Source organism: Hippocampus guttulatus, chromosome 11 (assembly GCF_054856545.1).
Source record: "Hippocampus guttulatus isolate MCC_2025c chromosome 11, RoL_Hgut_1.0, whole genome shotgun sequence".
Classification (NCBI taxonomy): domain Eukaryota; kingdom Metazoa; phylum Chordata; class Actinopteri; order Syngnathiformes; family Syngnathidae; genus Hippocampus; species Hippocampus guttulatus.
Window position 1 is genome coordinate 12,387,938 of NC_141271.1, and position 22,924 is coordinate 12,410,861.

Consider the following 22,924-nt stretch of genomic DNA (forward strand, 5'->3'; position numbering starts at 1 on the left):
AAAGAACAAATCATCATCATCATCAAATTATCTCCATTTTGTATTTACAAGTGTTAACACTTATAGCATTATGAGTTTGGTTGTTTGCTGCTGAAATGACCCATTTTACGCCCCACAGGGATTATTAAAATGTAATTTGATCCTTACTCCTCTCAGAGTTCTTCTGTAGGAGAAAGGGGGGTGTCTCATCAGACTTGAGTGTTATCTATCTATCTATCTATCTATCTATCTATCTATCTATCTATCTATCTATCTATCTATCTATCTATCTATCTATCTATCTATCTATCTATCTATCTATCTATCTATCTATCTATCTATCTATCTATCTATCTATCACTTGTCTGTTTGAGATGTTTAAAATAAATAATGCAAAAAAAAAATACTGCCTGAAGCTCTTGCGGCTTTGAATTAGCATCGCCAACGCTTTGTGACGCTATATACGCGGCGCATCAGAGAGTGAGTCAACTCGTCTTGTGATGGGGTGCACTAATGTACAGTGCAATGTTTCTTTATTTGTAGTTAAAAATATAGAGAGCAGTGACAAGAAATAAGGGAGAGGGGGGAAAAAAACACGCTGAGCTCCTCCAACAAGGATCTATGTTCAATCCCCCTAAAACATACCTGCTTTCATAGTGCATTGCTATTATTGGAACATTTGCAGGATCTTTTTTTTTTTTTTTGGTGTTGTTAAAGCAACACTATGCAGTATTTCAACTTTAAAATAGCAGTTTGAAAATGATGTTCAATTAAATGTGAGTTAGCACCTCCGTGGTGGATTTCCTCTTTTGGTGCTACTTGTTGGACACAAACGACAACAATTGATTGTGAGCTGAGGATTGGCTATCCTATTGTTCGTGAGACCTGCCGCACACCAAGCGCACAAAGTTACAGTCGTCGACTCTTCACCGCACACGAAGCGATAGAGCACGATGAATTACTGCAACCCCGTATCGGGGTTTGAGGGTCCACATGCAATATGCAAATGACAAAATGTGTCATTTTGAATCAAATCACAAAAACATGGTGCAATTGTCAAGGAAGAAGCAGATGGTCACAAGGGAGACGGGCTGTTGGCACAGATCGATCTTTTCGTGAACCCTTGTGCATTTCTAATTGCCTGGTACATCTGTGACGTGAGCTGGAGATTCACATTAAAAGCGGTTGACGAGCGTAGATCACTCACAAAAACCCGTTGTCAAATCCCGCACACTGCGCTACTGTTCAGTGGCTTTCGGTGACATCGCTCGGTGTGCGGCGGACTTAAGTTAAAAGGTTGGGTGAAAAGCTAAAAGGTTCCGCTCAAATGATTAGACGATGAACTTTAACGAATTCTTTTTCAAACTCTTACACCAATGCTGATTTATTTGTATGCGCTTATGGTTTTTATTTCCTGTTTTTATTTTTTCGATTCTTTTTACTGATTACTTCTTTTTTTTTATTGTCATAAAATCAACATCTTTCGCTGTTGCTTTGTAATTAGTAACAGTCAAAGCAAGATGAAATTTTGCACCTGAAGGGGGAGCCCAGGAGCAAATGATTTACCAAACTAAAAAAACAAAACAAAACAAATACAGTAAACAAATAAGTCACACACTGTTGCTTTAACATGTCTCTCACAAATGAACACGACAGCTGCGGAAGTCATCATTGGTTGAAAAACAACGTCCTTCCATGCACACAGTGTAATACAAATTTAATAAAATACACAAGTACAGTACAGTAGCCCACATTCACGTGTAAGCCCAGCTTATTTTCACACAAACAGCAGAGAGGACGACGATCAAATTACAAATACATTCTTTAAAAAATGGTTTCAGCGGAACCTCGCATGGTTTCGTGAAAAGGGACGTCCCCTGTTGCACCACCGTTACAGTTCATAAGACACTTCACTTTTTGTATGTTCACGCCACTGATATGTATGCGGTCGGGCCTTTGACTTTTCAAAGTGACGCTCTTTCAAACACTAAATGGAGACAGATAGCTTCACCGTTACAAAAGCAGACAGGACTCTATAGCTTAACAGTAGCAATTTTGTTCCAACAGCCACACAAAATTGGCGCTTGAAATGTGTAAAATACGGACATCTAAATTGACAGGTACAGTACACCATGGAAACACTTGAAGTCAGGTAAGCACTGATTGGCCCGCAAACCTTCACAGCAAAGAGTCAAAGACACAATTTTCACCGAAACACAACGAGTCACTGGGGATGGGCTGGCTGGCGATCAATTCATCGATTAACTGATCGTTAAGGTCATATCGAGTGGGAATCGATTGATTGTAGCGGCAAAATGGCTTGGCCGCGGGCGGATGTTGACTCCGACGGAATTGCAGGCGCATCTCAATGAAGTGGAATCTTGTGGAAAACTTGATTCATTTCAGTAGGTTGATTCAAAAAGTGCGAGACAGATATAACGCAGAGTCACAACACACGGGGCGAAACACTGCATTTGTTGATTTTTTTTATTTTTTATTAAAATGTATAGCTTAGAGCTCATGAAAACGATAAATTCCGCATTTCGCTAAATTTACGGAAGGAAAAATCAGCAATGAACAGGCACTTTCGTCACCGTTTTTGTAGTGAATCCTCGAAAATGATCGTTAAAAGTTTGACAGCACGCTACAACCGCATTAGTTGGCACTGGGGGAAAAAAAGGGACTTACTTCGAACTGGAGCTCATTTGGGGCGAATCCCCCGTAGCAGGAGTTTGTCCTTGAATTTGACCAAAATGTCTCCTTTGAACCAAAATTAATCACTCCCTCTTCAATTTTGTGCATGACTTCTTGAGACCGCTCCGCTGTGACAGACGTAGACGCCTAATTTTGTGGTGAAACGATGAAACTGCTTTCGGGGGCGATTTTTTTTCTCACTCTCTGGGGATATGCTACTGAGTGACGTTTGGGTGCGTTTGAACCCATAAAATAGATACATTTTCACCAGAAACCACACAGTCCAGCACATTTTACTTTTGGGACATGTGAAGACCCGCCCCAAAAAGGCATTTGAATTTCCAGGGTGTTTAATGAATATGTACAGTAGGTGGAATATATGACTTTCGGCATCAGACTTTGACAGTAATTTCAAGGATTCACCATGAGGGCCGTTACAGCCAAAACAAATGGTTTCTTATGTAATCCTGTATTCTCATTTCTTCAGATGTTGAATTTGGGGATTTTCGAAAGCCGTCAACTCTAATCATCCATCTGTACTGTTTATCCCAATGAGGGTCACGGGTGAACTGGGATTTCATCAACTTTTCTCCTGTGATGACAAACTAATGAACATCTCGGAAAATATTCGGATTCACTGAGATGCGCCCGTTTGCTGTCTAAAGAAGTACACCGTGACGTCACCGTTTCAATGCCAACGGCCCAAATTCTCTGTTCAATACACCACAAGCATGGCAACAGGAGTTCCGGACATTCAGAAAGAGATTCTTACAAAAAAAAGAAGAAGAAAAAAAAAACAACAAAAAAAAAACAATTAATCGATTGATTGATCGTTTTTTTTTTTTTTCCACCGTCGATCAAGGAAATTATTCAATTGCCCATCCTTACAAGTCACTGAGTAAAAAACAAAGAAAGACACAAAGCAGATGATTTTTGGTTATACAATGTTTGGACCCCAAAGAAACAAAAACAAAATCCCCCCCCCCCCCCTCCTCAAATCGGCCCCAATCACAAACTTAGGAGGGTTCCGCCGCGTCAGTTTCCCGAGTCCTGCTGCTCGTACTCCGACACGCCGCACTCCTGGCTGATGACGGCACTGTGAATGAGGCTGCTGGACAGCGCCTTGGGGCGGAGCTCGCGGGTCAGGTAGGAGGGCTCCTCCACCGCGGTGTGCAGCGGGGAGCACTGGCCGTCCGGAGGGCCGTAGGCACTGCTGTCTGAGCCCCCCTCCCGCTCCTCCTTCACATCTTGCTCGTCCGAGTCCAGGGCCGGTCCGCTCTTGCCGGGGCTCGCGGGGGCCGGCGGACTCTCCTGCAGGGGCGGGCATGGCGCACGCTGCGACTTCAAGTAGGGTTTGACGTTGGCCACCAGGACGGTGCTGTCCCGCTGCTCCTTCCCGAAGGTGCTGAGGGTTTTCCGACTGCCGCGGCTGATGGTGCCATAAATCTCTGTCTCCACCATGGCATCCATTCCCACGGGGATGAAAAGGTTGGTGCGATTATCTGCGCTGTCCGCTTGGCTTCCGATCCGTAACTTTGGCATCCAGCATCTGTCAGAGTGTCCCAGTGCACGACACTCATCGGTGCAGTGGACTGATTTGTCTTGTTCTGCAAAAACAGTTTAACATTTGTTACTCGGTCCCGCCGGGCTCCAAAGGAAAAAACTACCGGCACATGTTGAGGGATGACTATCAATAATAAAAGAGTTCGGGAAAAAGAAAAGAATCAAGACTCAAAATATCGAGTCAAATATGTATTACCGGTATACATTAGTAGTCTAAATGATACTAAATTCAGAATCGTCGGAAATTTTTTGTCTCCTTATGCCACCTGAAATTATACTATGTGACAAAACATTGACATGTATCTCATTGCAGGTCAATCCGATGAGTGAATAAGTAAGTGACATATCGACGTACCATGTATGACTTGAAATTTCGTGACACAAACAGAATTTCCAACAACAGTGCAAAATGCTAAATTTTACTGGAAAATGCTAAATTTTACTGGAAATGTTGCCTTCCACTGACCCCCCCCCCCGATCCCCCCATCCCCACCCGCAAATGTACATAAAATGGATGCTGCTGTGTTTTGCAACAATGGCAGAGGAAAAATTCAGAACGTTAAGGAATTTGTGCCTCGTGAGAATGTTTTAAAATGATCATGGGAAACAAAACATTCCTATTCTTGGAATTGGTGGTCAGTGCAAGACCTGGCTGAGTTGTGTGTGTGTGTGTGTGTATATATATACTGTATATATATATATATATATATATATATATATATATATATATATATATATATATATATATATATATATATATATATATATATATATATATATATGTACTGGGCGGCCCGGTAGTCCAGTGGTTAGCACGTCGGCTTCACAGTGCAGAGGTACCGGGTTCAATTCCAGCTCCGGCCTCCCTGTGTGGAGTTTGCATGTTCTCCCCGGGCCTGCGTGGGTTTTCTCCGGGTGCTCCGGTTTCCTCCCACATTCCAAAAAACATGCATGGCAGGCTGATTGGACGCTCTAAATTGTCCCTAGGTGTGAGTGTGGGCGTGAATGGTTGTTCGTCTCTGTGTGCCCTGCGATTGGCTGGCAACTGATTCAGGGTGTCCCCGCCTACTGCCCGATGACGGCTGGGATAGGCTCCAGCACCCCCCGCGACCCTAGTGAGGATCAAGCGGTTCGGAAAATGGATGGATGGATATATATATATACTGTATGTAGAGAGAGAGATAGTTCGACTGACCATTGTGAATGTCAGGGGAATTTTGCCACGTTAAAGATGCCCAAACTGCCACACTCGACTTGAAATTCCTTCAACAAAACATGCAGATTTTCTAACAAAGACGCCGCAAACATTCGGAACATTGTCGAAAATACACCACCTCATGAATTTTTAAACAATGATCGTGGGCAGAATGTCATTTTTGCCACTGATATTTGGGGAGTTTGACTGTCTCCTAAGACAGTGTGCATAAAATACATATTACAGGACACGATTGGAAAACTACCAAATTAAATCTGCTGCTTTTTAGGATAGTAGTACAATATTGGAGCTTGAAAACTTTGCATTCCACAATCTCCCTCATGGTGCCACCTCAAAATGATGATATGCAACAAAACAAAGCACATGAGCATCATATTTATTATTTATTATTATTCCCCCCCCCCCCCCACTGCGGGTCAATGTAACAGTTGAGAGTGATTCATAATATTCATGAAGGTCTTTACCCCCACTCCCCACCCCTCCCCATCACAACCTGCGTAGGTGTTTCCTGGAAAATGTGCTTGTGGTGCAGGGGAAGCTTTTTTTCTTTCTTTCTTTTTTTTCTGATGCAGAAGCAGAAAAACAAGTACGGTAAACTGTGTGAGTTGCATCAGCAAAGACTGGCACGCATGACTTGCTCTCAATATTGTGTCGACGTCAATTTCAATTCATTCATTAAAACAGATTCAAGGACGGCTTGGACTTAGCATTTGCGGCGCAATCGTTAGCCTAACCTCAGAGGGTGTCGTAACATTTTTAATCAAGCAGAGAATTAATAGTGTGCGTATTGATTTCACCACTGTTAAAATGTCGATGGAATACATGTAAAATAGTGAGGCGAGGGAAAAATGCAAGTCAAATTGAAAATGCGCCCGACATGTCGCATTTGAGCATCACAACCGTCACACGTGCAAAAAGATATTCCATCCGTCGAATTCGTATCTTATACATCATCAGTGTCGAAGATGAGCCCGAGTTTCTCCCTGCTGACTTTGTGCAGGAGGCGAGGTACTGTCACTTGCCAATAGATGAAAGGTTATTCCCATTCACACGTCGTTTTCAACGAACCCAAGATGCATTTTTTTAGAATGTTCAAGGAAGCTGGAGTAGACGGAAAAAAAAAACACTCAAGAAGACTTGACACAGAATGGCCTTAACTGTGAGGCAAACGTTCAAGCCACTAGACCACTGTGATACCCATAAAACGTTAAATGTTTATATATACAAATAAATATTGTACACTGTACAGGATTACCTCAAAATTACAATCATAGTTCTCATTTTACACTTGCAGCACAGTTACCGGTAATGTCAAAATTAAATGTAGTGGAAGATGCAGCTTTGGTCAAGAGTATCTAAAGAATGGACTCAAGGACATTTTGAAATTAATTATTTGTGGTACAATCATGAACCAAAGGGTTTATTATCTATTTTACATATATATCATCCTTGTTCATCAAGAACAGAAATACATCATGCAGCCGTTTCGTGTCACATCTTTTCCAGAGGTGGTTTGAAAGTTCAGATTTTTGGCGACCTTCCTGAAATTTTCACTCAGTGTTTCTGAGTTTCCAATGTCAAGTGGTACTTCAAAATGACAGTTACCTCGTTGTGCTATTTTCTAAAGGAGCGTTTAAGACATTTGTGTCAATTGAAATTCGCTCAAAATGAGAGTCAAGGACAAATTGGAGTTTGGCATTACCATTTGTGGCACAGTCATTAGCATAGCCCCCCCCCCCCCTTTAAGAGTTTGTTGCATCATAATCAGCTCTTTATTTGCATTTTCTGGCCATTTTTCATTTCACCTCATATTCGACTTGTCGTATATAATGACCCGTCCTTGCCACTAAATGACCTCATTTGCATGTGTGGAAACATGAAATGCAGGGGGAAAAAAAACAATTATTTAATTCAGTAGCTGAATAGTTACGGGTGCAAATTAGCAATAAGTGGAAAACAATTACCTTCAAAACACATCAACTGGCGACGTGAATTTCATATTTAATGGTGGATATTGCCCCCCACCCACCACCCCACCCCAAGTGATGCTACCTAACAGACTTTTGAGTGTTTGCATGTGACTCCTCTCCATGGCCAAAAACATGTCAGGCTAATTGGTGATTGCAGGCTTGTAGGCTTGTATGTGACTTGTTGTCCGTCCCGATGTGTTGGCCCCCGTCATTGACTGACAACATGTCCACAAAGACTCCAGTTGAAAAGTACAAGGACCAAGCTATAGATGATGACTGAATAAGAATATGCATCTCGGTGCAAAAGAGCACACTGATCTAATGTCGTTCTCTGCGCGTATTCCTCACACGTGACTCGGCTAGTGCGTGAGCGCAAACCAAATAAGCGAGCACACGGGAATGAGCCACTTGTTATTGCAGCAATTACACCGCAATCAACATTTATGTGACGGCGGCGCAATAAGTATTAGTGGTTTGAGGCAACATGTTACAAATGTCTGCGCAAATGTCTTGCCAAAACAAGCATTCCATAACAGTTGTTGTTGACGGGGTTTTTTTTTCTTTTTTGGTTCATAACGTAAAAATGAAGCGGCCCATTCCGACTGGAAAGCACGAAAGTTATTCTTCTTGCTGCTCGCCTGCCTGCTTTAATATGGCAATAATGATTAATTAATTGCTGGAAATTATGTCATTTACTCACAAAGGCTCTCCTCCAAATATGAATGAGACACTTGAAGGATAATGAATGAAACAGAGACCCTGATGTGGAAGCCTCCGCAAGAGTTTTCTTTTTGTTCAAAAGGAAACTTCCTACCCTCAGTATGCTGGCCAGGGAAGCTCCCGCAAACAAAAAGAAACCACGTGCGTGACAGGAGATGTGGGAAGAAAGCAGCTTCAAGTGCCGAGCTCACTTTCAGGAGAGTACAAGTAGTTGTCGGTCCGGGGACGGGGAAACACGCAGAATTCTCGAGCCTCAGGGGCTACCTACAAGACAGCGTTTTCACTAAAAACGTCGCTTTTGGACATTGGTTTGTATGGCAAACGGTGTTGCGAACCTTTGAAAAGAGGTCTCTAAGTGCTCGTCTTTGAAAACAACACTGCTCTCTTTTTTCGTTTTTGTCTTTCTGAGTTGAGACTATTTTAAGCCTTCCGGTACCCCTTTTTTGAATCGAGGGCTAATTTCAATTGTGATTGGACATGCGGTTTACGGACTGATACGGTGAATTATTGGCAGCTCCGAACACGGTAGTACAACCATCCTATGAATCTGTGGCATGGTCTCGACAGTGATCTTGTGGCTCAAGAGTTATGACTGTGTTCCTCGATGCGGCAGCATGAAGTGGGTGAACAAGGATCACCCGACCAAATGGAAGCCTTTCTATGCGTTTTCAGCCCAGCTTTGTTGATCAATTTTTTTTTGGGAGGGGGGGGGGCATGACTTAGTCCATAGACAGTGGAAATACCTTCTTCTTCCTCATTGGTTTTGACACTCGTAAACAGTTGAAATTATAATATGGATACCGTGTTCCAAATTCATTCATTCATTTTCCGTCAGTAATCAATGTAAGTATTCTCTTTGCTCCTCTTGGGCATATGTATTTAATACATAAATCCACAAATACATAAATAATACGATTTATGTGGATTATTTATAAAGTACAAAACATTTCACCAAACTATGGGTTTGAGGCAGGACAAGTGATATCAAAGCATAGATTCAAGTGCCAAGTGTAAAATATCCACTTGACCTGGCTATTGAAAACATCACGAATAGTCATTCAGCCACGCAGATGGTTAAGTCCGCACGGCAGTGACATGACATCCTCTTTAGTAGACGTCTCCCTGAAACGGGATTAAAAAGCCTCACCTCGTTTCCCCAAAACATTTCTACCTCTTCGCCCGCTCATCTGCAGACAGTAGACGATAGAAAGATGAGCCACTAACACACTGAACCATATTAACTTCTGTAAACACTGTCGCGTGGTACACTCGCCTGTATTGTGTGCGGGCAGTGAAGGATCAGTTCCCACTCAGTGACGCTGTGAATGTGGTTGTGAATGGTTGTGCGCTTTTACATGTGCCCTGGCGACCAGTTCAGGGTGTCGTTTGCCTTTCGCCCAAAGTCAACTGGGATAGTCTCTGGCATTCACCCCCCTGCCCCATCTTGCAACCCTGTATGGAATAAGCGGTGTTGAAAAAAAAAAAACTAAAATAAAATTGTATTTATTCTGTATTTTTGTGTATGTTTCCAATGTATTTTTGTGTGAGGACGTAAAAGCTTGACGCACTCTCAGAGTATTAAGCATTTATGACCTTTCTAGTCAACTGCAGTTTTTGTGAAAATGAGCCAAACTGTCTGAGTCGATGCACGTGTCAAAAAGGTCACATCACGTTTGCTTGTGGCATTTTTGACTATAGAGAAATCGTGCAGACACCACCCGCGAGCTCACCACCACCACCAACAGATCGCCTGAACAATTGCTTTATCACCTCTGTTGTTTTTGTCTTCTTTTGGAATTTTGAGCCACAAGGTGCTTTTGTTTTCTTGCTTCTTCCGACCCAATTCGCATCCAAAACACGTGTCAGGAAGTTAATTATTGCCCTGCACAACAAAGTTGCTCCCAGCCTGCACCCTGAAAGGCTGACATGAATTCAAAAAGAATTATCTACAAGCCAAATGTTTGTCTCTCCTGAAAAGATTTCTTTTCTCTTTTTTTTCCGGTCTGAACACTTATTGGTGTTCATTTTGAACTTTTTCTGCACCACAAACAGAAAACAAACGCTGGACCACTTGCATCGTGGTATCACTCAAAAATCATAGCTCTCAATTCTTCCTGTTTATCACTCCATCCATTCATTTTCTAGAGCACCTAATTTAAGGTACAGGTGAGCTGAAGCCTCTCCGAGCTGACTTTTGGCTCTTGGTGGAGTACCGGACTTGAGTGGTCACCAGACAATTAACCAGTTTCATGCACCAATAATGATAACCTGTAACCTGATAACATGAGAAAATGTCCACTGTAGTCACCGCTGTCCCTGAAAGGGTTAAAGGGCCCATACAGACAAAAGAAAAATAATTCATACTCACATTCATTGCACACGTTGTTCTATTAACCAAACATACATGCAGAGAGAACATGAAAAATCCACATCGGAAGGCTTTAGCAGAGATTTGAACCGGTAACCTTAGACATATTAACCACTATTATACTGTGCTACTGCAAAACCTGAGTACTTCTTTTTTTTTTTTTTGGACTGGTTCACTTCGCTTCACAGGACAAATTATGTTCAACGGCGATTCCACTGTAATGTGAACTCTTGGGTTACGAATGTCAGTTTCGAGTCATTCCTCCAAATTTTAGAAGACACCCTGAGCTGTGTTTTTTTCTGTTCTGTTACAAAACTAACTCCATCGAAACCAAAAAGACCAGTCTTTGATCCCCCCTGCCCCCCACCACCTGCCATATTACATATAATGTGACTGAGATCAAGAGAAAATACATATGTGAGTTCAAAATGCATTTTACATCAAAAGGACGGACTAAAACATAGCTTTGATTTGGCAAACCCATCCTTGTAGATATTTGAGTGCTTGGCTTTGATGCATCCACACCGCCTGATTATGCTTCTGTGCCATTTCTTTCCCCATTTCTCTTTCACAGAGATCGGATGGGTGTTCCTTTTTTTTTTTTTTTGGATACATGAGAGCTGAACGATCAGCGATACAGGAAGATGCTGTGCTTATTTCCATGGCAGCCATCAGCACTGAAGAGAAGCTCGCCGATGATACTGATGAAGAGGTGTGCGCGCTTGGAAGCTCCAGGAAATCACACAGAGGTATTGCCATTGTTCTCTTCTGCTTTGCCCTGTTTAAGTCATCGTGCCACATAAAGTCTTTTTTTTTGGCCAACAATCGGAGGGGACGTGTTTATATTTTATCCCTTATAAATTAATTGTTATTTTTTGTGATGGGCACGCCGTACTTTAATAAATAATCAACTGTGTTTGGCGACATAAATCATAGCTCAGATTTATCACATCTCTGATTACAAGTAGAGGAGGAAGGTCAGGATGAAGCCAGGACGCTTTCATCCTTCATTCCTGCCATTGGCTTGTTTTGTTTTTTTGTTGTTGTTGTTTTCTTTTTTTTTTGTTGTTCATTCTTAGTTCATCTCTGAATAAAATAAGAACAAAAGTGAACATGAAGTGACAAATGTGTGCCATGACTTTAATGTTCACGAAAATAAACCAAGCATGGACATCTTTTACATTTGATTGGGTAATGTGGACAGAGCGGCGGAAAACAAAGAATGTGGCCGCCTGTGATCAAGAGAATGAGAAAACGCCTAGCAACATACCCGCACTGCATCTGGCGTCTGCGAGAAGGAATAAATATTCAGGGTGCATGACAGTGGGAGCTTCACAGGTGCATATATTACCTGTATCAAAGCAGCCAGGAGACTGGAGGAATGGTAAAGGTAAAGATAGAAAAGCAATGCCTCTTAACCCGCAAGCTTTTTGTCCTCAAGTAAAAAAGAAATAAATCAACAACCAAAAAAAGTCTCCATTTGGGGGGGGGGGGGGGGGGATTGACATGCTTATTAAATCAACAACATGGACATTTTGTAATTCAGTTCATACACACACACACACAAATGACACGGCATAAATCACTGAACCTAACGTATTTTTGACATATAATGCCGTCAATGGCCGTGAATGGGATATCAAGTGTCAGCGTTTAAGAAATTGCAATGTGAATTTAGCAGGAAGACGTACAACACGTGAAGTCGCATATGACACTTATGACTGTAAAAAGTATGACAACTTCACAATGACACACCAGAATGGGAATAGAGAAGCATTCAGCAATTCTGATTTGATTATCTACACAGTATTACTTATCGGTCCAATTACTTTTGCATTCTCAGTTGGTGATGTTATTTTTCATCGGGTATGCAACGTGCCATGAGGGTCAACTTCAAAATAAAAGCAAAACAAGTTATACTGTATCTGGATATTCATGCCTTACCTAGCTTTTATTTTGAAGTTGCCCATCAGAAGCAATCGTGGCGGCTGACTTCCTTTGAATTGAGGCTGGTCTATTCTTAGTGCGCCTTAAGACTTGATGTTTTTTTATCGCACGATGTATATCACTGCGATCATTGCGCAGATTTCTGCATGGGAGATATTCTCCGTTTTGTTGAACTTAGAGCTTTGCAAGTGTTGCAATCGTAGCCCCCAGTTTCATCTTTTCACATGAAATGGTTTCGAGTATTTCTGTCTTGATGAAAAGTTGGAAAAGATCAGAACCAAAATACACTTCTTGCGTGTGATCGTTACTCATTTGTGACGTGAGAAGAATCAAAAGCAAAATCGTGAAGCAAGCAAACATGCACTTGTTAACTGGGAAGCGGTTCTCAAAAAGGACCGTTTTTCTATTCCCATCCCGACATGCTAGTCCAGGGGTGTCAAACTCATTCTTGTCACGGGCCGTGCATCTTCCCTCGGTGGGCCGATACGACGATACAACGGTGAAACTGAATAAATATTTATATATTATTACTTGTACACAACTAATTGATGTATTACCAGTTTTGAAACCAGTCAAATCAATTATAGTAGTTTGTTCAATTATTGTTTGAGTGGGTGTTAACAGGGAAACTAAATTATCACAAAAATCTCAACATTATTTATTATACATGACCATTTGAAATTTTGGTGCAATTTTAGCAAGGATCATGGAGGTTGACGCATCTGATTTGCTTTCGCGGGCCACATAAAATGATGTGGCGGGCCAGATCTGGCCCCCGGGCCTTGACTTTGACACCTGTGTGCTAGTCTAATATCATCGTCTTTTTCTGCTGTAAATTATTTTATCGGTGTCGGACTGAAACATGTCATGTCAAAAATGTTCTTTTTTATTTTTCACAAATTTAAACGATTGGTCAGTGCATATGCTTAAAAGTGTTTAAAATGCCTTGCGCTCTTTAACGACACATTAGTAATGCCTTTTTGTTTGGTCTCCTGAAAAGTGATGATTTTTTATTTTTTTTATTTTTTTTGCGGTGCAAGGATTTTGCCTCATACCTGCGATTGATAAAATTCAATGAATAGAAGGTGGGCTGCCGTTTGACCTAAGGATGAATGAATTCCATTTATATGACATTCGACCGGAATAATTGATTCAAACCTCGAACAAATCGGATCGTGTTTACCGACTGAAGTTTGGCCGGACAACCGCAGTAAATTCTTACGCTTTAGGCATCGTTTAGCTAATCGAGGTTTACCTTTTCAACCTGCGAAAAGGAAACGCAGAATCGCGGCTCTCTTTTAATAAACGCAATGCGCCACCTTATCTCACTTATACAGCGGGATCCACGAAATTCCTCGCACGGCGCTGTAGCGCATGTAAATATTCAGTCGGCGCCAATGTGCAAGACATCTCTTTCAATATCTCTCTGTATGATTGGCCTTAGAACTCTGCACTGAATCACATTTAAGAAATGTGCTGCAAAAATTGTGATTGAATTTACACCTCCTACGGAGACAAGTGTGGTCTGCCATAATTCCCCACGGTGCACACACACAAGGGAGGGAGGGGGCCGGGGGGGATTCACAACCTCGCTCTTTCTTTCTCTTCCTCTGGCAGCCAACAGAGTGTTGTTGTCCCTGCCCTCCCCGAGCCGGCCACGTCCAAGCACTTCATAGCAATGTAAATGGTGTGGAAAGTAGCGTGTAGGGAGCTGATGACCAGAGCCGTTCTCCTCTAAGACTCGTACGAGCAAATGAAAGCCATCACCTCCTCGCTCGAGCCCACCGTTAGCCTTTATCTCACCTGCGAGGCTTGGCTCTCATATTTGCTGTTTGTCTCCACTCCCGCTAAATATATCAATCCCGAGCAGGTCGGGTAGGTCGCGGCAGCCTGGCAATCATCTGCGATTGCACTCTTGGCAGTCGTTTCAGTCGTAATTAAACTTTAATATACCTATTTTTAGTTGTAAAACCGACCAATAATAACTTAGAAGCACTTTGAGGGGCGAGAGGTGGAAGCACAGCCGCCACAAATACCTGTGAGCGTCTGTCACGCTGTCATGTTAAGTCAAGGCATGCGTGAAAGCGCGTTCAAATGGAGGCCTGATCAAAAGAGACGCAGGCAGACAAACACTTTGCCATGCGTATGAGTTCGTTTGATGCCTAAATCAGATGCGGCATTTTTGAACATTCCCCCTTCACACATCGGACCCTTTTATCCTTTCAAAGTATCCCCTTTAAAGCTCGCTTTTACCTGGCACTCTGCGACACCGGCTCAAGGCACCTGCCATGTAAAGCCAGCGGCAGCCGCAATCTCAATCAAAACGAAAATAAATAAATAAATAAAAAAGCCGTGGCGCTTTAGCACCTGCATGTTAACTGTTTGTCTACCTCGGCGGCGCCCGACATCAGGTGGAGCCGCACCTCAACGCCGGGCCGAGTCTCTGCGCATAAACTATAAACAATGTCGCGCCTCGGGAGAGCGCCGAGGCATCTTGACAACGTCGGGAAGAGTCCACTCACCCTGCTCGAAAGGCTGCCCATTAACTGATGTGGCTTTCATCTTGAGGGCCTCCCTGGCAGACGTGTCACACTGGGAGCCTCGATTAGTATCCTGGTCACTATCAGCCTGGTCACTATCACCATGGCCACTGTCTCGGAGGCTCGCTCGTTCTGCATCCTTAAATGTAGAGCTGCGGCAGGAAGGGGGGGGGGGGGGGGTGAGGACACATCTAACTTGCCATTCTCACCATGTGAGCGCTGCTGTTTGATAGCCAGGCGGGCTTGATACTGGGATGAAGGAGCTCTAAAGACGCGGTCAGGAAGTGTGCGCGTGTGAGCTCTTACCTTTGAACAAACGGCTGCCTGCTGCCAGCGTAATTGGGCTCGGAGGGGAAGTTTTCTGTCTGAAAATGACAATGAAAATTGTGTTTTTATTCAGGGGGAAAAAAACAAAAAACAAAAGCGCTTCACACTGTTCATTGATGACATTAGACACAGGCGTGGATTGAAATGATCTGTGAAGCCTCTTTGATACAGCCTGTTCAAGCTGAGATTTGGCTGCTTGTTTTTTTTTTCCGGGTCGCTGTTTTATGGAAACGACACTAAATGGCTTTCGAGGTTGTGTCAGTGAAGTTTCAGTCCCGACACTCACTTCGGCCTCCCCTGCCCGATTGCGTTGGCCACTCTGTTACACAACAATGGACAGAGAGTGCAATCTTTTGAGAACTTTCTTTTTCCTTCTCTTTATGAATAAACGTTAATGTTTTTGAGTCACGTCTGCGTTCCAGCAATAACGAATCTGCACGTAAATTGTAACATAGGGTACGTCTGTCACTAATCTATGACACGGCAGTACTAATATAATTCAGTCAAATTTGACACTAAGGCTTTGCTTTGAAAGCAATAAAAAAAATATGCACCGTTTGTAACTTTGAAACCTTGTATTTCGGAACAGTCATAACCCCCCCCCCCCCCCCCCCCCCCACTATAACAGCATTTCACCTGCCATCTATATGAGCGACTCAAGTCATTCATTTCTTAGCGTTTTGCCTCCGTCAAGTACTCCTGACATTTATAGGGTAAAGTTCTGAGCAACTCAAGTCGTTCCTCTCATTCCTTTTCTGTAAGTTTTGCCTTCGTCAATTCCTAAGAAATCGGAATGCACTGGATGGGGTTTTTCTTCCGAGATATAGAATGTTACATCATTCATTGACTCATTGTTAGTTTGATGCCTCCGTCAGTCACTGAAGGTAAGGAACACTTTCTTTTCAATGCTGAAATGTTTTGCTGCTGCAGCGCTATCACTTTAAAAACCTCCGTAACCTTCGGCTTTCCTGATGCCATTTCTACTCTGCAAGTACTACGTTGTGGTGAAGACATCTACGGTGTCACATGGTGTTATCAGTTATAAGCCAGTTGTAAGAAAGCCTGCAACCAGAGCCATAACAGAAAATTTGACATTAAGCTGCTTTTGCTTTTTACACAGAACCCAGTGAAGCGGGATATTACAGCAACTGCGTGCGCTTTCACACACCAATACGGCATCCGGCCATCAAATGCTTCAGTGACTGAAGTCATCCCCAGAATTTGATGCGAGAACACTTGTTGGATGTACACATTGTTTTCAACGCAACAGGACAGGAAAAGTGAGTTTCAGCTGTCAAAATTTACAACCCTTGTCCTGCCTTTGGTACTGCCTCTGTTATGAATCAGGCGCAAGGTCCTAGGAAGCTGCTGTTTTTTTGCGTGATCTTATTATAGAATAGGTCTGTTTTTGTTTTTTTCCCATCACCTGGCAGAGATGAGACATGATTAGAACAGGGCTCCATTGTGACCATATGTGCCTCTTTGGCAAGGCATAGAAAGTGCTTTCATTAGTGCCCTTTTCCCTTCATCTTGAGAATAATGTGTCTGTGTTGATCACACCCACGTAGCACAGCGACTGGTGACAGCGCCAGGCCTTGTCATCTGCGCTACCATCTCCAAATGTGAGAGTGACCCAGATATGTACATCGTGTACGGACACACAATTCCAGGCAGCGCAACAAGCAAGCGCTGGCCAATTAGCATGTTAGCTGGCGAAGCTTCGACGAGCCTGCCATATAGGGCCGCCTCGTGCCAACTTTGGATGAGGCCCGGCAGATCTGACCCATATTTGGGATGAAAAAATGCGATTGTCGAGGTTACGCCGTGCGCATCTCACTGTCTGGCGCACACCGGTTGGGTAATGCGATCTGACAAGCTGCTCAAACACCTGTCCGCTTCAACATCTCAGGCTGGGTTTTTGTTTTCTCTCCACAGCCCAGGATCTGCTGGGGGTCACAGTGGCCTTGTTCAAGACTCACAGTGTTTGCCTTTCCCACACAGAGAGAGAGAGAGAGAGAGAGAGAGAGAGAGAGAGAGAGAGAGAGAGAGAGAGAGAGAGAGAGAGAGAGAGAGAGAGAGAGAGAGAGAGAGAGAGAGAGAGAGAGAAGAGGAGAAGGAGAGAGAGGAGAGAGAGAGAGAGAGAGAGAGAGAGCATTTCCTCATTATGTGTCCTGCAGGCACTTTGCAATTGAACAAATGTGGATAAAACATTAACCTTATTAGTAGAATGCCAACTAAAGCGAAGCTGTCATATCATGCTTCATTTGCAAAGTGTTTTGCCTTCAGCGAGCAAGCTGAAGCGATAATGATGTCAGATATTTTCCCAGAGTTGCACAGCAAAGCAGAGAAGCATACAGTGTCTCACCTGTATCACGGACATCCTGTTTGCCGTGGTGTCTGTGTTCATTCCGGCAAAAGCTGGAGTGGCAACCCGGCCTGGGTACCGTCAGGCTGTTCGGGGTCGTCTTCAGGTACATGACCTCGGATCTGGGCAGCGTGAGCGGCAGGGGGCTCTGGTAGTCGAAGCAAATGGGCGAAGTAATGAGCGAGGGGCTGCTCACCACATTCATGCGGCTGGCAGAATCTCTCTCCTCCATCTCACTCTGCACCAGCATGATGTCACTCTTGTTGATCCGCTTCTTCTTGCCCTTCCCCACCGGAGGATTGGAGTACTCAGGCATTCGGCAGTTATAATTCCCGCTTTCTTTATCTTGATGCTTGGACTTGACAGCGATGGCCGTCATGACGGCTAAGAGCATGACAGAGATAATGCAGAGGGTAACGATGAGGGGCAGGGATACATCCCAGTGCTGCTGCTCGCCGCTCACGCTGGAGCCCCCGCCACCTGCTGCTGCTTCCGCGTCGGCCTTGATGACCAGCTTGGCTACAGCGGATAAGGGCGGCTTGCCGTGGTCGGTTACCTTTACCACCAGCTCAACCACGGGCGAGACCTCTTCCCACAGGGCGTGGGTGGTCCGGACTTCGCCGCCTATAGGATCCATGTCGAACAGGTGGTCATCGTTCCCTTCGGTGATCTCGTACGTCAAGTGGCCGCTCTCTCCGTGATCGTGGTCCACCGCTTTCACCGTAGCCACGATGTAGCCGATGCCCACGTTCCGAGGCACCGGGATTTCCGCCGTGTCGTTTTGAAGAAGCGGTAAAATGATCACTGGGAGATTGTCGTTGACGTCAAGGATGTTGACCCTGACGGTGGAAGAGCTCTCCATGTGAGGGGTGCCTCCGTCTTTCGCCTGAACTTTGAATTCAAAGGATTTTGTTTGCTCGTAGTTAAAAGAGCGCGACGCATATATGGCTCCATTGGTGGGGTTAACAGAAACGTACGTATAAACAGACACTTCGCCGATATGTGACGGCAAAATGGAGTAGGTTACTGTGCCGTTGCGGCCTACGTCCGGGTCGTGGGCCAGGACGGAGCCCAGATACTCGCCCGGGATGTTGTTCTCGGGCACCTGCAGCACGTACACGACTTTAGTAAAGCGGGGCGCATTGTCGTTCTCGTCCAAGATTTTCACAGTGAACGACTTGGTGTAGTTCAACGAGGGGATGCCATTGTCTCGGGCCACGATCGTGACGTTATATTCGTCTTTGGTCTCCCGATCCAAAGGTCTGTCGGTGAGCAGCGTGTAAAAATTGTCATTGTTCTCTTGCAGACGGAAAGGAACGTTTCCCAGCACCCGGCACTGGAGCTGACCATTTCGGCCGGAATCTTTGTCCGTCACTCTGACAAGCGCGATGACAGATTCGGAGGGTGCCGCCTCGCTGATGGCACCCTGCCGCACAGAAACAAAACTGATTATTGGTGAGTTGTCATTTTTGTCAAGCACTTTGACAGTAATTTTCGCATGGCCCGGTATGGGATTGGGCCCAAGATCCTTGGCCTGCACATCAAATTCTATGATGGGATTCTCCTCATAGTCAATTTCCCCCTGAACCTTGATGACTCCAGTATTGGGATCGATGGAGAACAAATCTTGTATTCGCTCAGATGCGTATCCTGTGAAGGAGTAAACCACCTGTCCATTGCTCCCCTCGTCATGGTCGGTGGCGTTCAAATCTATGAGTACTTTTCCAGGCGGGGAATTCTCGGGGAGTTCCAGCACATAGGAGGATTTCTCAAAAATGGGGCTATTGTCATTCGAATCAGTCACCCTGACATTGATTTGCATGGAGCCTGATCTGGGATACTCCCCCCCATCTATGGCGGTGAGGAGGAGGGTGTGATGGTTCTGGTCTTCCCTATCCAAAGGTCTCTGAACCACCAGCTCCGGATAAATAGTCCCGTCGCCTCTTACTTTTAAATCCAGCGAGAATGTATTGTAATCATCTCTGGTGACCTGATAAGTCTTGATCCCGTTCTCCCCGGTATCCGAGTCATGTGCAATAGTCAGAGGGAAGCGCGTGCCCGCTGCTGCGTTCTCAGAGATGTCGATGTTAACGTGATCGGAGGGGAAACCGGGCGAGTTGTCGTTGATGTCCTGGATGTCGATCTTGATCATGCATATTTCCTTGTCGTTGGCAAACACTTCCATGGAGAGCTGGCACTTTGGGTTCCGCCTGCATAACGTCTCCCTGTCAATCCTTTGTTTGGTGAAAATAAGTCCACTCTCCGGGTCGACGTCCACCAGGTGTGGCGCGGAATTCTCCAACACTCTGAAGTTGGATTTTTTCCCTCTCTCCAGGGTCCCATAACCGCCGTCTTTCGCGATATTACCGATGACAGTGCCGGGTCCTTGCTCCTCCGGGACAGAATAACTGAGGTTTTTCAATGTCAGGGCTTTAACCCACAGCAGAAGGAAGATGGGAACAGAGAGACGCATCCCTTCAGTTGGATATCTGTTACTGGCACACAGGAGAAAGAGGAGAAGGAAAAAAAGACCCTTGACTTTCAACCTGTTGATTATTCCGCAAAACCTTTAGAGGACTAAATCCAAAGATGGCATACTGCTGCCCAGCTAATTGGATATCAAATCGATTTGTGAACCCCCTTTAATGGCCATTAGCTCTCTCACATGCCGCTCTGCGATGATGAACTCTTTCTGTAAACAAAGATGACCGCCCAACGACACCCCGTGCATGAATTAAAGATCAAATTCAACATTGGAACGCTTTGTTTCCCCTCTCAGCGGGGCTCTCGCAATGAATAATCGATGAGAATAAAGTATTAATATTCCCCTCTGTGTCCAAGGTTAAAGCATGGTGAAGGTTAGCGCTTGCCTTTCAATCGGAAGAAGAAAAAGGAGGACGAGAAGGAAAAAAAAACAAAGACCAAAAAAAGGCGCATTGCCCTCATGCGACATCTGCACGCTGCAAAGCTCCAAAAGGCACCATCGCTCCACGTTACCACCGCCGGCGCATTGTGACTTGAGTCTCCGGTGCGGCACACTGTTGCATAGGGGGGCTGCCTGCCTGCCTGTGTGTGTGTGTGTGTGTGTGTGTGTGTGTCTCCTCCAGTAAAGTGCACGGAGCAAAGGAGCGGGGCTGCAGCCGCTCGCTTCGCCCTCCCCTTCCTCCGGCGCAACCTTTTGTGTGCTCCTTTCGCAGAGGAACACACTCACAAAGGCCACTTTTTCTTTCCCCCTTTCCCTTTTTTTTTTTCGTGGTCCACTAATCAGTTCGCTAATCCCGTAATCCAGTCCGATTCCAAGGCGCTCCTGTTTGCATCCATCAAACCGCCACGCTTATCTGTTGCACGGCGGAGGAAGACGAGAGCGAGCCGGAGAGAGCGAGCGAGAGGGAAATAAGGTGCGAGATGATTGAAGATAATCAGAATGAGTCGCGTCTCCTCCTCAACTGTTGAAAGCTGCTCCCATCCTCTTCTTCCTCCGTTCTGCTCCCCTCCCTCCTCTTTGCCGCACACTCCCCGCGCCTTAACGTGCGCGCACTTTAGTGCTCCCCTTCGCAGCTCCGGTGAGTGAGCGGTGACAGATCTCGCCGTCTAAGGTGGAGCACATGGATGGCTCGAAGAAAGGCTGTACTAGTGCTACGTGATTCATTTACTGATGTGCGCGCAGTATCAGTGGGGATGGAATATCCCCCCCCCCCACCCCACCAAAAAAAAGGGAGGGGGAAATGCCCGTGGTGGATGTTGCTCCAAACACACACTGATGTGAACTGGTGGAGGGATTAAGAGTGGATCAATGAACGCTACATGCGGTCACTCCAGTGAAGAGTCAGGATAAGATGTGAAATTAAAAAGGATCTCGTTAAATCATCCCCCCCCCCCTCCCCGCCCCCACCCTTTTCAAAGCACTTCTCTGTATGACAGCGTGCAGTTCAGCCAACTAACAGACTGATTGAGGGAATAAAACGTTGGTTTTCCGGTGGATCACATGATTGTGCGGGTGTACCTAATATTCTGGGCATGGAGTTTATCTTTCACCTGTTGTTATTTATTTGATACCAGCCAGAGGTGGTAAAAGTACTCACACTTGATCCAAACACGTAGAAGTAAAAAAAAAAAAACACTGTCAAAGTAGGTTTTGACCAAAAGACATTTTTAAAAGGCGAGGTGCCCTTTGTCACCGATTCTGTTCATAACCTTTATGGACAGAATTTCTACCGAGGCATTGAGGGGGTGCGGTTTGGTGGCCTCAGTGTTGCATCTCTGCTTTTTGCAGATGATGTGGTACTGTTGACTTCTTGAAGCAGGGCTCTCCAACTCTCACTGGAGCATTTCGCAGCCGGGCGTGAAGCGGTTGGGATGAAAATTAGCACCTCGAATCTGAAACAATGGTCCTCGGTCGGAAAAGGGCGGAGCACCCTCTCCAGGTCGGGGGTGAGATCTTGCCCCAAGTGGAGGAGTTAAAAGTATCTTGGGGTCTTATTCACGAGTGAGGGTAGCAGGGAGCGGGAGATCGGCACAACGTCTGCTGTGATGCGGACATTGTATCGATCTGTCGTGATAAAGAAGGAGCTGAGCTAAAAGGCTTAGCTCTCAATTGACCGGTCGTTCTACGTCCCGACCCTCACCTATGGTCACGAGCTATGGGTCATGACCGAAAGAACGAGATCCTGGATACAAGCGGCCGAAATGGGTTTTCTCCGCGTCCGGGCTCTCCCTTAGAGATAAGGTGAGAAGCTCGGTCATCCGGGAGGGGCTCAAAGTCGGGCCGCTTCTCCTTCACGTCAAGAGGAGCCAGATGAGGTGGCTCGGGCATCTGATTAGGATGCCCCCTGAACGCCTCTCTGGTGAGGTGTTCCGGGCACGTCTCACCGGCAGGAGGCCCCGGGGATGACCCAGGACACACTGGAGAGACTATGTCTCCCAGCTGGCCTGGGAACGCCTTGAGATTCCCCGGGAAGAGCCGGAACAAGTGGCTGGGGAGAGGGACGTCTGGGCTTTCCTGCTAAAGCTGTTGCCCCGTGACCGGATTCTGGATAAGCGGTAGAAGATGGATGGGTGGATGGATGGAGTTGCCCTTGAGAAAGTTATCTTCCCTACCATGCCAGCTCAAGTGGTGCACAATCATGGTGCCCCCTTTCCACTCTGAATCTGAAACATACATCAAAGACAAAGAAAAAAAAACCTTACTTTGGTTCATTGTTTGTTCAACATTCAACATTCTTATTTATCATATGC

The 22,924-nt window shown here is 45.0% G+C and overlaps 1 protein-coding gene across 1 annotated transcript; it reads right to left on the reverse strand.

The window, feature by feature from the left end:
- Nucleotides 1-1,589: 1,589 nt before the first annotated feature.
- LOC147198107 (protocadherin-17-like) lies at nt 1,590-21,177 on the reverse strand. The gene is given in 5 exon segments (XM_086124480.1): nt 1,590-4,280; nt 14,980-15,149; nt 15,304-15,362; nt 17,690-17,738; nt 17,740-21,177. Coding segments are annotated over 5 exon segments (3,273 nt in total). The 5' UTR covers nt 20,163-21,177; the 3' UTR covers nt 1,590-3,708.
- Nucleotides 21,178-22,924: the final 1,747 nt, after the last annotated feature.